Consider the following 15,763-nt stretch of genomic DNA (forward strand, 5'->3'; position numbering starts at 1 on the left):
TGCAAACCTAAGTTCTTGTAATGTTACTAAAAATATAGTACTTAAGTATAGTTACTTAATAAAAATCAGTGAAGATTTTACAGCAAAAGACGCATGAACCACAACCTGTAGGTGGACATTTTTAGAATTACACTAAAAGGCCTTTTACTTGCTAAAAGATTTAAATGATCAACCAGATGGCAGAAGGAATGTAGTAGATTGTGTGTACAAAAGGCAAAGTTTTGATCATGTTGATCATTTAGAGGCCATACAAATTTAATTCATCAAATATGATGCAGTAGGTGTCCGAATAGTTTGTATGTGTTATCTTGCTTGTGTATCAGGTGTGCAGGCAGCTGGTGCGCCCCCTGCTGGCAGTGAGCCGTGTCCTGCAGCGGCAGGTGGAGGATCTGGCCGTTCTTCTGGCTCGGAAAGATGCTGAGATACAGGACTATCAGGAGAACGGAGCTGTCCTGAGTAGAGGTAACCATCGCGTTTGCGGTTGTGATGCATATTCTCTTGTCTGTTTTTAGCTCGCTGACGTCTCATCTAAAACTCTCCCCTCGCAGCCAGACTACAAACAGAGGCGTTTGACGCGCACCAGTACAGGGAGAACTTCTTCACACAGGTGCGAAGCATTTTTACATTCAGTCTCCTGCTAAATTTAGTCAGAACTAGCATGCATGTGACACCATGATTGCTCAGTTACACGTATATGAACTGAACCAGGGCACTGTGCTGCTTCTAGGGTTTGTTACGGGACAGGGAAAAGCGAGAGCTAGACAGGAAGAGAGACTGGATCTCTGTTTGACTCAGAGCTGAGGGTCAACACACACACACACACCACACAAACACACACACACACACACACACAGTGTATAATTAGGCCGTGGTGTGGTGTGTTGAACTCAAAGAGTGTTTGCAGTGACAGCTCTGATGTAGCATTGCCTCACACTGAACTGTCTATTGACTGGATGGTGTTTTATTTATTTTCCCGTCATAGCTGTGTGTGTGTGTGTGTGTTTGAGATTTTCCTGTTTTTTGGGGTTATGTGTGTGATTAGGACTTGGCCATATGATGGAGATGGACCATTATGCTGTGGTAGATGTACAGTGGGATCCAAAAGTCAGAGATCATGCACTTTTGAAAATGTTGCTACTTTTCAAATTAAATATTTTTTTAAATTGCAAAATCTATTATCAGTTTACAGTTTGAATGAAAAATGTAATTGAAAAGTTTAGCGTTTCATTTGACTTGAGAATGATCCAAAGACAGATCTGTGCTTTATGGAAGCAATAAAGTGAGACCATTTGTACAAAGCAGGGTTATTATAATAAAAAAATATGAATACAAAAAAATATTATAAAAAAAAGCTAAAGCCGTTAAAAAATAAATAAAATAAACATTAACTGAAAAAAAAAAAATTATTAACTTATTTTAATTCAGTGAGTTGCCAAAGCAACATTTCACATTTTCTTTTTGTTAACTTTGTATTAAAATAACTAAAACTTAAAATGAATAAACTATATAGACATTTAAAAAACGAGAACATATTTATTTATTTTAAAGCCTTTTTTCATTGAATATTCAGCAATACAATAGACATGCACTTTTATATAAAAAAAGGTTCAATGGGGCTCTATATAGAACCCTAGGGTTCTTGACATTCTATATAAGCATAAATGACTCCATACTTTCATATTTAATGGGTTATTTCATTTTATTCTAGTGATAAAGTATGTTGACATGCTGCTTAATTGATAAAATAATTCAAATAAATTAAACTAAAAATGTATTAAAACTAAATCCCTAAAATGGAACCCCTAAAGAGTTCTATATATGAAGCGCCTGTCGGAACCCTTTAAGGGTCTATAACAGAACCTTTTCTTTCATGTAGAGCTACTCATACCAGGGTTTTGGTCACGCCACCATTCCTAAGCAAGATTGCCAGTCTATCACGCTTGTGACCACTCTTCCTTACGGTCATTACAAACACACTGACCACAGTGGGAGGAGCCAAACCCTGCAGCCATATATTTGTGTTTATGGGCTACTTTTTGTTCTCTTGATGAGTAATGTTCTTGTGGCTGAATCACGGAGTTCTTTATTGGATTCAGCCATGAGCTTTAACTTTAGTGCTGGCAGCCGTGTTTTCTGCGTGAGGTGAGTCCTTTGATAGGCGTGTGTTTGATCTCAGTCCGTGTGTATGTGCGAATCCACTGGTATTTCTCACTGGCCTGGTGAATGTGCAGTCAGATATGTGTGGCTTGACTTGGTGGTGTGAGAAAAGGCTATGAGTCTACTCACCCACTCACTGTAATGTAGCAAACACTGAGATATAGTCGCCCCTTAAACTGGTGCTCCATAGCTTTCTTTCACAGCTGATTATCAAATTATATCATTTTTACATATACACGCAGAGTCAGTAAGATTTTTTTTTAGAAGGAAATTCATGATTTTATTCAGCAAGGACACATTAAATTGATCAAAAGTACCAGTAAAAAAAGTATAATTTTAGTAAATATTGTTCTTTTGAATTTTCTATTAAGTAATTCAGAAAAAATATATAATGTAGAGCTGCACGATTTTTGATGAATTGAGAATCACAATCTCGATTCTCCTGCGATTTCTGAATAGACAACTAAACAAAATGTAATTTACCAGAGGTTCTCACAAAATGTTAATTGCTTCAGTTTATTTAAGTGTTAAATTCATTTGAATTAATTCTTTTTTTTAAATGGTTTGACTTGTTTCACTTCTGGATAAATCTGTATTTTTAACAAATCTATTGATGAATGATTGTAAATGTTTTACCAGTCACTTGTTGCCACCTACTGGTGCAACAATGTAATTGATACAATCTTTTTTTTGAAGCATCAAGTTACTTTCAACACTTAAAAAGCTGTTTCATACCTATACGTGTCATGCTCTCTCTGGGTCAGCGCGGCAGCACAAACACAGATTTTAATGTTCGCTGTGATCATACTTGTCAGTCAGATAGCCGAATCGTTGTCATTTAGGCATAATATCATGTGGGTGTTTGAATCGAGATTGCGATCTTTAATGATTAATCGTGCGGCTCTAGTATCATGGTTTCCACACAAATATTAAGCAGAACAGCCCTTTTTTTAACATTGATAATGATAATATTTCTTGATTTCTGAAGGATCATGTGACACTGAAGACTGGAGTGATGGATGCTGAAAAAAATTTTTTGACATCACATGAAAAAATTACATTTTATAATATATTTTAAGTTAGAAAACTGTAATAATGTAATAATATTTCACAATATGACTATTTTTACTGTATTTTGATTAAATAAATGCAGTCTTGGAGAGTAAAAGTCTTACCGATCCCAAACTTTTGAAAGGTAGATTATCATACTAGTGTTTTTTTATGTCATAATTTACACTACATACAAATTCTGCACATGGAAACAATTGAATCAGGGAATCTTTTAGATGAACTGTTAGATTGATATTTTTAATAACATTTTACATTAGTCAACCACATTAGTTAACACGAACAAACAATGTACGATATTTCTACAGCATTTATTCTTAGTTCATGTTTATCTGAACATTAGTTAATGCACCTTGAACTAACATGAACAAACGTTCATGGTTAAAGGTTTAAATAAACATTAAAGGTGAATAAACGCTCTAAAATATATTGCTCATTGTTAGTTAATGTTAGGTAGTTAATACATTAACTAATATTAACAAATGTGACCTTATTGTTAAGTGTTACCAGATTCAATTATTATTTTTGCCATTATTTTCTATAGCAGAAATACTTGTCTATTGAAATGTGAGCTTGCACGTTATTTTTTTTATTTATTTTTTTTAATATCAAAGTAATTTGACTGCTGCTGTCTCGCAATACAATGGGAAATTCCACTCCACACTGAAGAATCATTTAAGACCCAAGTCAGAATAAAAATGAAGGCGTGTTTGGAAAAATGTCTCACTGAAATGCCAAACAAACATAGCGAATCTCTGGAAAAATGGAGTCCGTTCTTGAGATTCCTGATCGGCAGAAGCCTGGTTGAGAGCGTGTGTTTGATGGATGGATGGATTGGATGGATGGATGGATGGATGGATGGATGGATGGATGGATGGATGGATGGATGGATGGATGGATGGATGGATGGATGGATGGATTGGATGGATGGATGGATGGATGGATGGATGGATGGATTGGATGGATGGATGGATTGGCCTGTTTGAAATGCTGTCTTTTGGCGGTCGAAGGAAACTTAAGCGAAGACATGTTCCCATGAGTTTGTGAAGTTGACTTTGAAAGACTGCGGATGTCTACCCCACCGGTGACGCATGCTCAGGTTCGTGAGGGGAGAGAAGAGTGTGAAAAGTTGACTTTGTGTTTTCAGTAGGCGTGTGTACTTTGCTTGATAAACACAAAGACTTGTTTTAGGGTCCATATTAGTGAACGTGCTGTCCTCTTTGCAGGTCTTTTCGGGTTGAATACATTTCTGTGTTAATGTGCTTCAATGTTGGTTTTTTAGGGTTGAAGCATTAAAAAAAAAAACATTTGACCCGGTGAGAAACCAGTTTTGGTTTGGCACTGATGGAGTGACCCTTCCCAATGCCACACCGACCCATCCAGCTCACTGAACCTAGAGACCAGCAAAACTCCCCAAACCATCCTGTGTCTGAGACATATAATATAGATGTCCTGCCATTTAAGAGATTCTGCTCACCAAGGCTGCATTTATTTGATCAGAAATACAGTAAAAACAGTAACATTGTGAAATATGACTCCAATTTAAAAGAAGTGTGTTCTATTTGAATATATATATATATTTTTGTTTTTCATTTTTGAATTTTCAGCATCATTACTCCAGTCTTCAGTGTCACATGATCCTTCAGAAATCACTCTAATATGCTGATTTGCTGCTCAAGAAACATTTCTTATTATTTAATGTTGAAAATGTAGGTTTTTGCTGCCTAATATTTTTGTGGAAACCATAATAAATTTTTTAGGATTCTTGACCATTGCTTCTATCATCCGTCAAGTAAAATTTATAAAGCCTGATCACTAAGTAGATTAACAACAATTTGGTATATCATCTCTGTCCACTTGTATGGGATGAATTATGCACCATTGTTTTAGGGGGTTGCTTTCTGTATCCTCTTTTTGTGAGATCAGTATTAGGGCTTGTATTCGGTTCTCCTCTGGCTGTTCCATGCGATGCATCATCCATCTATTCTGAGTGGGACTGCAGGATAAATAACACAAGAATGAGGAATTTAAGCCTTCTGTGACTTAGAAATGTACTGGTGTTTCAAACTAAAATAAGTTTCCCATTGTCTTTACAAGATACTTCATGTGTCATAGTATGTAGGTTTCTTCAGATTACTTTTAGCAAATCATAAATTGTTAATTCTTATCAGAATGTTAAAGTCCACGTGAACCGGAAGTTGCAAACGACTTTTCTCAAGTGTTGTGACGCATTTCCGAGTGAAACGGAATATTGAACAGAGGGCAGGGTTTTACTTTAGCGCTCCTCCTCTCCATCTCTCGCCCATAGCATAGTAACGGTTTGAGGGGAGTGGTTAAGCGATTAACCAACCCAAGCCGTCAAACCTATGTCATCAGAAAAAGAACCATTCCAGACCGGAAGTAACTTTTCAAACTTTGATGAAAGATAACTTCGGTAAACAAATTTTTTCCGTGTATTAACTTGCACGGATTAATTGTTCACCACAAGACTAGTAATATCCGCTAACAAAGTAAATAGGGTCAATTTTGAGTTCATGCCGACTTTAATGTGAGAGGGGTGTAGTATCACTGTATCTATGTACACTACCATTCAAAAGTTTGGTGTCAGCAAGATTTGTTTTTAAATAAATCAATACTTCGTGTCAATACTAAATTAAATACTAACGTGACAGTAAAGACATTTATAAAAAGTGCTGTTTATTTTATTTTAGCTTCATGCTGTTCATCAAAGAATCTTGAAAAGAATGTGCCAGCATATTGGAATGATTTATCAAGGATCATGTGACATTGAAGACTGGAGTAATGTTGCTGAAAATGTATTATTTTAAAACATATATGAATACATTAATAAAATAGAAAATTATAAATTAAAATGGTAACCAGACAGTTGACGGTATAGCCACTGACTTCTATAGTCAACTGTCTGGTTACCAACATTATAATATGTTCTTTTGTGTTCATTCAACAGAAGAAAGAAATTCATACAGATTTGGAACAACATGAGGGTGATTTTTGGGTGAACTATCCCTTTACTAAACCATGAGTGTCAATAAAGAACCTTTATTTTTAAGACTGTAGTATGGATTTAGCAGGATTTGGGGGGAGTTTTCTTGGGTAAAGTTGGGGGAAACATGTACCCCATTACTCCACACTCTTGTGTGAGTGTGTGTTTTATTGTTAGACACTAGGATCTGTCAGGTGTCCATGCCTTAATTCCAGCTGAAGCTCAAGACATCTCCCTGTAACTGAAGCTTTTGGCTCCTGGTCTTTATAATCGCCCCAGTCTGATAACCATGAAACCCATTCAGGACCGCTTGAAGAGGTCAGATGTCTCTGGTTCTGTTATTCCTTCTCCCTCCGTAGCTCTGCTCCAGTTTTCCACAGGGTGAGCTCTGATCTGTAATTAGTTGGCTGTAGCCGGGCTGTGGTTTACTCTGCTTACTTTGAACCCCTGAGAAGAGCTGCCCCGCCAGCCAGAACAAGAGTAACATCCCGTCAAACACGAGGCCCTCTCGTAAATGTAATCGCTGGAAACGTCATAGAAAAATGTAAAAATTCATTGCAAAAAGAGATAACAACTTTTGGAGGAAGTGTAAGGTGCTTTCCCATGGAAAAGTTGCTACCATGATAGCCTAACCCTAACCCATGGTTATCAAGCTGTTGCTATGTGGTATTTGGTCGGTGTGTTGCTAAGCAGTTGCTAGGGTGTTCTGGGAGGTTGCTTACTGGCCCAAGACAAAAATATGGCTCAGACCCTCATATATTTGACATCTGTGGGAGTTTTTACCTGTTTTATTGTCTGCCCATGCTGTGAAAATTGTCCAGTCATGTAGAAAAGTAAACACACCTCTCCTCAACAAGCCACATAATTTGCTCTAAAGTTTGTTCAAATCCCTTATCTAAGTATGATAATAATGTGATGTTTGTCTTAGTACACACCACTAATAAAGAAAACTAGGGAGTGTGAGACAGAGGATGAACTGAGAGAAAGAGGTAATAGATATTTTTAGGAGGAGGGGTTTGACTGAATGAGACTGAGGACAGATTTATAGACGACTATAAAATGAAGCTCTTCTCTGGGTTTAATACATGATGCCCATTTAAGACTTCACCTGTCTTTATTTGTTTCCCTATAGAGAGAGAGTGTGTGTGTGCACAGAAAACTAAAACTTGCCTACATAAAAAAAAAAAAATGCTTACTGATTCTGAAGACAAGTAAACAGTCAGTGAAAAAAGAACAAATAAACTAATTACAATAGGACAAAAAAAATCAATAGAACAAAGAAATAGACCTACCTGAAAACCTAGAAATAAAAAATACTAGCCTACATAAATTGTTTAAAGTACTGTAATAAGTGAGACAAAAGTGATTCAGTCAAAAGCATCAAGAGATTTTCTCTTTTTTGTTGTTTGATAAACATTGACGCAGATCACAGCAGGCGCGCTGTCACTTTAAGACCGAGATCACTGCACAGATCCAATATACTGTTACACGTGTTTTCTTTCTCAACTGTTTACATTCACTTAAAGTCAATAAATGTATCCCTTAAAACTCATCCTTGATCACAAAAATGCCATTTAAACGTTTTTCCCTTGAAGAAAATGTTCTTCATGCCTTAAAATAGCTTGATTGTAACTCTACACCCTTGCTCATTTAGTATTTGTGGTTCTGTGAATATGCAAATTAGCCCCGTCTCCACTCACTCAAAGTTGACGATATCACAGTGACGTGATTGGTTGCAAGGTAGTTTGTGACGTCAGAAACACCAGCGATTTCAAACTGTGTTTTTGAGTCTGTCTTTGGTTCACCGCAGTTTTAAAGAGAAAACACTCAACAATGGTGTTGACTTATGAATTTTCTCATTGTTTGTCTTAAAGCATATTAAAAATACCACATAAATAACATAAAAAACAAAACAAAACATAAAAGCTTAATTTTCACCACAGGGGTCTTTAAGACATGACTGTGTTTATGAGGATCCCTGGAAAGACGGGCATTTTGACACACAAGTATGTGTATTTAAACGTTAAAGCCCAATTCATCTTTGGCTAAGCCCCACCCCCACTTAGTTACTGTTGCTACGTCCGTCAACTTCATCTGGGCTCTGGTTTGGTATCAACATGGCTTATGCTGTGACAGCTCTTCCTGCTGAAATTGTATCAAACTTTTATAAAGCAGCAAATAAAGTGTCTGATAGAAGTAGGCAAAAGGGGCTGCAATATGCGTTCGAAGGCTATTTTCAAGACCTACAGTTACGCATCTCTCAGCAGTTATTTTAAATTGTAATAATATCTCAAAATATTACAGTTTTTATTGTATTTTTGATCAAATATAGTGAACGAGACTTTCAAACCGTTTACCAACCTCAAACTTTTGAACAGTAGTGTATGTGCTTGTTATTAACAATAATGTTAGTTGAGAACAATAATCTTACAAATCTGTCATGGTGTTTTTCACCAGGAAGTTTGTTTTGAAAAACTTTTATTTTGTACAAAATGGCACATAGTCACACTTGTGGTGTTTTGTAAGGCTCTCTCATAACAGCTAAAAATAATTCTGCTGCTGATGTCAAACTCAAAATAAAATTGCACTGATTTGTCTTTTAATTGGGTGTACCAACCAAACGCACATATATGAGATTGTAAAAATAGTAACCAAATAGATAGTGTGAGATAATATTTTTTCTTTATTTTCAGACATAAATAAGTTTGGAAGTATGCAAGGGTGAAACCCCCACAGAATTGATTAAATGTATGAACCTAAAGGTTAAGTAATTGTGAGATTAACACGAAACAAGAATTTGGACACTCTTCCACAAACCACTAAAAACCAGCCAATGCTGGTGATTAAACTTGTTCTTAAGTTTGTTCAAATCCCTAATCTAACTAAGATAATATGTGATGTTTTTCTTAGTATGCATCACTTATGAAGAAAGTTTAGGAGTGTGAGACAGAGGGTGAACTGAGAGAAAGTGGTAATAGATATTTTTAGGAGGAGGGGTTTTGACTGAATGACTATCAAGTATATACTTGCCCTTCACCTGCAAAGTGCTGAACACAAAACAAGAATTGGGACACTCTCTGAAATCTTCCATTTGAATCTATTGGTTTAGAGTTCTTCCACAAACCACCAAAAACCAGCCAATGCTGTTTACCAGCTATGAATAGGTGTGTATCAACATGATGCACTAACACATGAACCGCTTTTTCCTGACACTTCCCCGCTTTGACGCACACAGATGATGGTGTTTGTGTAAATTATCTGGCCTGGTGTCGGTGGGATTGTGTAGCTTTCATATTTCAGTTTACTTATGCTTTTTCTGAAACAAAAAAACTTAATCGATCAATTGATATGACAAGAAGAAGAAAAGCTGAAAAGATCAGGAGAGGAGAAATGATTTAAGGGGAGGCAGGAAGTGCACACTCATGAACTGTGGCTTCTCTCCTCACATTGCCCTCTCTGTCCCCAAAGAGGAACTCAAAGCATTCATTTATTTTTATGATATTTCAACAAACAAATAATAAAAATAAATCAATGTTAACCCCAAACGTCTACACGTATATTTAGGGGCCCTTCATTCATCTAGTGGTCACCAATCTCACCAGGTCAATATTTGGCGAGCTAATTTTGAGAGTGTGTCCTCTCTGTTGTGAAAGAGAATGTGTTTGGGGAATGTGTGAATGCAGTCATCTTTACTATTACCCTGTTAAAGTTTTTTTTTTTCATTTGACATATCATGACAATTAAGAACAATTCACTCCCAAATTCTCATGATTATAATGCATAATATATATATTTTTTTTTTAAATGCTTAATTTTCTGAGATAAAGTATTAGTGTTTGACTATTTATGTGATCTCAACATGGTGGCCACATTTAAATAAGATAAAACAGCTTCTTTCAGGAAAATTATATGACTGGCTTCATCTTATGTTTCAGATTATATATATTTTTTAATGATTACTATTACCGGTAATTTCTTTTGGTATACTTTTTCAATTTTTTATTAAATATTTTGTAAATTAATTTTCTTTTATTAGATATGTGACAAGACTTAAAAGAAAAAAAGAAATGAATGCCTTTGTCAACAAGTGATATAAATCTTTTGTAACATTATAAATGTCTGGACTATTTCAAATAAGTGCATTAAACTTTCTATTCATCAAAGAATCCTGAAAAATGTATTACAGTTTCCACAAAAGTATTTAGTAGCAAACCGTTTTCTACATGGATAATAATAAATACTATTTTAAATAATTTAGAACCAATAATAATGAATAAAGTTATTGACCAAATCAGCATATTAGAATGATTTCTGAAGGATCATGTGACACTGAAAATTCAACTTTGCATCACAGAAATAAATTACATTTTAAAACGCATTAAAATAAAAAAGTTTCGTTGTTTTTACACACTACAATTTCATATCCATACACACATTTCCACTTATCCCCTTTTCAAAAGTAATTTTCCATTAAAAAAAAGTTCTATTTTTAGGAGGGGTTTGACTGAATGAGACTGTTGACAGATTTATAGACGACTATAAAATGAAGCTCTTCTCTGGGTTTAATACATGATGCCCATTTAAGACTTCACCTGTCTTTATTTGTTTCCCTATAGAGAGAGAGTGTGTGTGTGTGTGTGGCTTTATTTTGGCTCAGAATCAGGTAATAAAGGAAAACATGTGAAAAAAAACTCTTATAGAGACAAATAAGTAATTGAAATTGAACATCTTCTCTTTCTTTCTGGTTTGGTCATTCTTTCTCTTTTTTTTTGTCTCTTAGATTGTTCCACAGATTGGTGTGACGCTGGACAGTTTGGGTTTTGACTCAGAGATGCAGGCCCTGTACACGGCCGTGAGCTCGGGGGAAACGGGTCAGAAACGCAAACGCTCTCCTTACAGCAGCCCTGCAGCAGAAGACAACCACGCCGCTGAACATCACGCACCTGATCACCTACAAATCACAGGTTCGTAGACACAAAATGAATCATTCCAGTCTCTTCTGTGGAACACAAATGGAAATGAATTGCAGAATGTCCTGGCTGCGCTTTTCCTTAAAAGGAGAATGGGAGTTGTTACGCTTCAACATTACCCACAGAGAATTGGCACCTGTTGACATGTTAGGTGAAGTTTAGCATTAGTGGTATCAAATATCAGTGGCTGATGCTGTGTCTAGTGACCAAACATTATGGACGCAAATTTGGAGTGATGCGTCTAAAGGTTCAACGTTTGAATAGACATATGTAAGTTTATTCTTAAAACCAGGGTTAGGTGCTTCTACATCAGTGTTATTCACCTATCGTTCCCCTCTGATTTTAGGGATGAGTTATGGGTAGTGTTAGGTTTAGGGGTAGGGATCGGGTTAGGACTACATTTTCAAACAGGAATGTTGTTCCAGGATCAACAAAATATGTTGATCCAGGAACATGTCTTACCTGGCAAAATCACAGTGACTGGTTAATCTTCGAAACACAAATTAATATGTGTTTAGTTTAGTTTAGTTTAGTTATCTCTCCATTGAAAGTCCAGGTAACCAAAACTTAGAAGATACAAAAAGGTCATTAAGGAATCGTAAAACCAAGCCATATTTCCCCACTGGTTACTGCCTGTCATATCTCTTCACAAGAGATATGATTGGTTTATGATGAACAGATTTAATTTTTTTCATTTTTATTTACATCTAAACAATGATCGACTTGCATACATGGAGCACATCACATATGGCAAGCACAGGAGCTCAAACAAGACAATGATGGATTTGTGGGTGATCTATTCCTTTAATGAGATTTGACAGTTTCTGTGGTAGGTGTTATTTTTGGTGTTTAATTAATGTTTAAAGGGGCTAAAGATTTTCATGTATTAATCGGTTTTTGCATTGCCAATGTTCAACAGCTTATAACAAAACCTAAAAAACGAGACCTTCCCCGACTTCCTTGGTGTGGTATCTGTCAGGAGTTAATAAGCAATAAAGCACACGAGACGAGAAGTAGCGAACTTCATCCATCTTGTTTACTCATTCACTTCCATTCTCCACACACATAACGTCATTCAGACTTCCTTTTTCAAAATAGTAGTCCACAATATAATATACTTATGAATACAACCCTGGGTTGTCTATGAGAGCCTGTAGACTGATTTTTATGTGAAGGACTCACCGGGAAAAGGCAAAGGATGTGATGGTTATGCACGCTCCTAAGAGCCTTTCTTCCGCTCTATGACACACAAAATGCGTATACAATATTCAGGATAATGCTGAGCTATTGTGTATTGTAATGTATGTGTCATGGAAAGTAAAGGGATTCAATCAAATTATAGTCTCACATAACCAGATGCATATAGTCTTCTATAGTCTCAAATAACTTTATAATCAAATTATATCTGGGTAATTTTAAGGTGTATTAAACAAAAAATTTATTTTGCGTATTTAGGCTCACACCGGGTGGGAGAAACAATCCAACCGTCTCTTTGACTTTGCATTGCGAGAGGCTGCCTCCTTGTCATTTCTTGCTTCTGACTAAAGACAGAAAAATGCCTAAAAGCTGCTGTGTGACAAGGTGTACAGCAAACAAGCTTAAAAACCCAGAAATAAGTTTTTATAAGCTGTCGACCCCAAAAAATGTGTTTAAGGACATAAAAGTGGATACAGGCAGTTGAGATGGAGCGTAACACGTCTCATTATTCGGAGAACTAACGTACGCCCGCTGGAGGAGAACGTAATCGGCAACACAGGATAGCTTATCTTACAGAAATATATTATATAAAACTGACAATAACTGATATAAAAATTTGGATATTTGACTCACCAGTGACCAGTGTTTAACTTACTGCAGGCGTAACTGTATTTTTAGTGCATACTGAGTGTCAGGATCCCATAATTTACCCATTCGTTCCAGCCTGTATCCCCTTTTAAGTCCTTAAACGCTTGTTTTTTGGGGTCGGCAGCTTATAAAAACTTTTTTCTGGGTTTCTTAGCTTGTTTGCTGTACACCTTGTCACACATTTTTCTGTCTTTTGTTAGAAGCAAGAAATGACAAGGAGGCAGCCTCTCGCAATGCAAAGTCAATTGAGACGGTTGGTTTGTTTTCCCCCCCGGTGGGCGTGGTCTTCAGGTTATGACGTGTTACGCTCTGTCTATACACGGGTTTCTGTGCAACGTCATCACGTAGATGCGCGCGCATCTAAGAGGCAGAAAGCAACAGTCTTTACGGCTATATCTAGCAGAAGCAGAGATGACGCGGAGCTGTTGTGCTGTAAACTAACCTACATGCATAGGGTATGTCATGTTTTTATGATTCGCAAACTTAGTTGGACAATTTCATACTAGTCAACTAACTAACTTTTTACATAATGTTATATTAATATGCAAATGAAACACAAGCAAACAGATTCAACTCTGAAATTGCAGTTTATTATTGAGTCAACAAGAATTTACAAACAATGCGAAATTTACGTTAATTACAATGTTCTTTTACAGAACTCGGCATAACATATAGCGGTCTTGCCTCTTGGATGCGCGCGCATCCGGTATTGTTTGTATACAAGAAACCTGTGTATAGCATTATTCAATTACGGTTGCTCACACAAAGCTGTTGTATGGCTTCAGAATTTGTGTGGAACACTTTTATGGTATTTTTTTTTTTTTTTTTGCCCTTTTGTCTCCTTTTGTGTTCCACAGATGAAAGGTTATATTGGTTTGGAACAACACGAGGGTGAATAAATGATGACGTGTTTGTCTTGTTTGCTGTGCAGGTGTGGCGTCTTCACTGGCTTCTCAAGAACAGAATAATGTCAAAGGATCATCAGGAAGACCTCTGGTGGCAGATAGTAAACAGGTTTGGTCTTTTCCTTCTGCCATGTGTTAGTTGTTTCTATCGTTATACTTATTCTTGTCAAATTTAACAAAATAAATATTCGATTAATTCTTTCGGAGAACCATAGTGCCATGAATCCTTTAGAGAACACGTTAGTGGCTCCTTCAGCTGACTCGTTCAACTCCTCATTACAGTGAACTCAACATTGCTGAGCCTTAGGCTGGTAAAGTTTGACCACTATGTTTGTTATTAGAGGCTCTGGAAGTTCAACAAAAAAGGCCTGTGTTCTTCTGGACAACTTTAACGCTGATCTGAGCAGGCTACAAAATGTTACTCCCCTTGATATGATTAAAGTAAAATTCTGAGTTAAATATAAATTAAGCTCAAACAGAACTTGTCTATGCCCAGCCATGGCATGCTTTCCCCCTAGACTTGCATTTAACTGCCAACTGTCAATGATTTTTTCAATTCACGAATTGAGCTACAAGTCAAAATCATTTCCTGCGTTAATTAACAGGAATGCTAGAGATTAAAGTTTAAATTATAAGCGGTTTCCCTGAATATTCCTTCAAGGGAACTAAAACCAATTCTGAATGATTCCTTCAGACTGTTCCTTCAACTGCTGGTCCTGAAGAACGTTCCAACTCACGGGTGAAGAAGAAGAAAGCAGTTGGGCTTTTTCGGTGACAATTCATGCCTCTGAATCAAATGGCACATATGGACACTTTTATTTTCTGAATTCTTTTATAAACATTTTATTCTTCTTAGGTTGGATTTGTAATTGATTTTGGATATTTTAATGTTGGTTTTTATTCTGTATGCCCATCTTAAAGTATTTGTGTATTAAAAGTACTGAATAAAATATTGCTTTCCTTTAATACAAGCTCTCTAGGTCAATTGGTATAGGGTTAATATACTCTCAGCCTCAGATGTCACTTCCACAAAATAGAAGAAGAAGAGACAATGAGGGTTGGTTAGGTTCAACTAAATGCTAGATTTTCAAAAGTATTGAAGTTCACGGTATAGAGTCTTTAAAAGACGTCTAAGAGTTTTGCCAGTTTTTCAGACCTCGACTTTACATTTTCACGCCCCTAAACATGATGCTGAACAAAACAAACTGTGATTGGTTGCTTTACATGTTAGTCAGGCAGCCTTTTGGGCAGTCCTTGGCCAATGAAAGCTGCTATGGAGTCCAGACCTCCTGCCGTAAGTCTGACGGTCTGGCTACGTGAGACTAGGGTTGATGTCAGCGGCAGATGAAATATGAACTGTAATGAGTAAAATGTGTTTTGCGAATTGCGAGTTCAAATATGAGTGGCTACTTTAATGCAGTAGAAAGTCAAGATGCACAGGTTTTTATCAGTCTGTTAGGAACAACAATGGCTACGTTTACATGCACAACTTTAGTTTCAATCGGACTGAAATCATTCAGATTGATGAATCTGAATGTAGTGTTTACATGAACGCTAAACATATAATCGGGTTGATGTGTGCGTTTATACGTCACACAAGCTTCAAATGGGAATTCATTTTTTGACATGGACACACTGCACAAATATACAGTTTCCCACTGTTTGCGCACAATAACCTTTCTCCTACATTGGTTCTTTATTTGTTTTAAACAGCAGACTTAATATTTATCCATTTATGGTCATAATTTGGAGACAATGAGCATTTGAACCGTTGTGCCGTGCTGCTTATATTTATCACGCGGTAAAAATGCCCC

General features: G+C 36.5%; 1 protein-coding gene across 2 annotated transcripts in view; it reads left to right on the forward strand.

Annotated features, from left to right (window-relative positions):
- The window catches only part of nhej1 (nonhomologous end-joining factor 1), a 217,776-nt gene that overhangs the window by 3,673 nt on the left and 198,340 nt on the right, over positions 1 to 15,763 (forward strand). The window contains exons 4-8 of one of the 2 annotated variants that reach the window (XM_079628081.1): positions 324 to 462; positions 549 to 607; positions 11,010 to 11,193; positions 13,976 to 14,058; positions 14,644 to 14,918. In XM_079628081.1, the coding sequence (XP_079484207.1) occupies positions 324 to 462; positions 549 to 607; positions 11,010 to 11,193; positions 13,976 to 14,058; positions 14,644 to 14,724 (546 nt within the window). In that variant the 3' untranslated portion in view covers positions 14,725 to 14,918. Of the gene's footprint in view, positions 1 to 323; positions 463 to 548; positions 608 to 11,009; positions 11,194 to 13,975; positions 14,059 to 14,643; positions 14,919 to 15,763 lie in introns of those variants that run through there. The other variant, XM_079628082.1, reaches the window with a different exon arrangement.

This window comes from Phoxinus phoxinus, assembly GCF_949152265.1.
Source record: "Phoxinus phoxinus genome assembly, chromosome: 11".
Taxonomy (NCBI): Eukaryota; Metazoa; Chordata; class Actinopteri; order Cypriniformes; family Leuciscidae; genus Phoxinus; species Phoxinus phoxinus.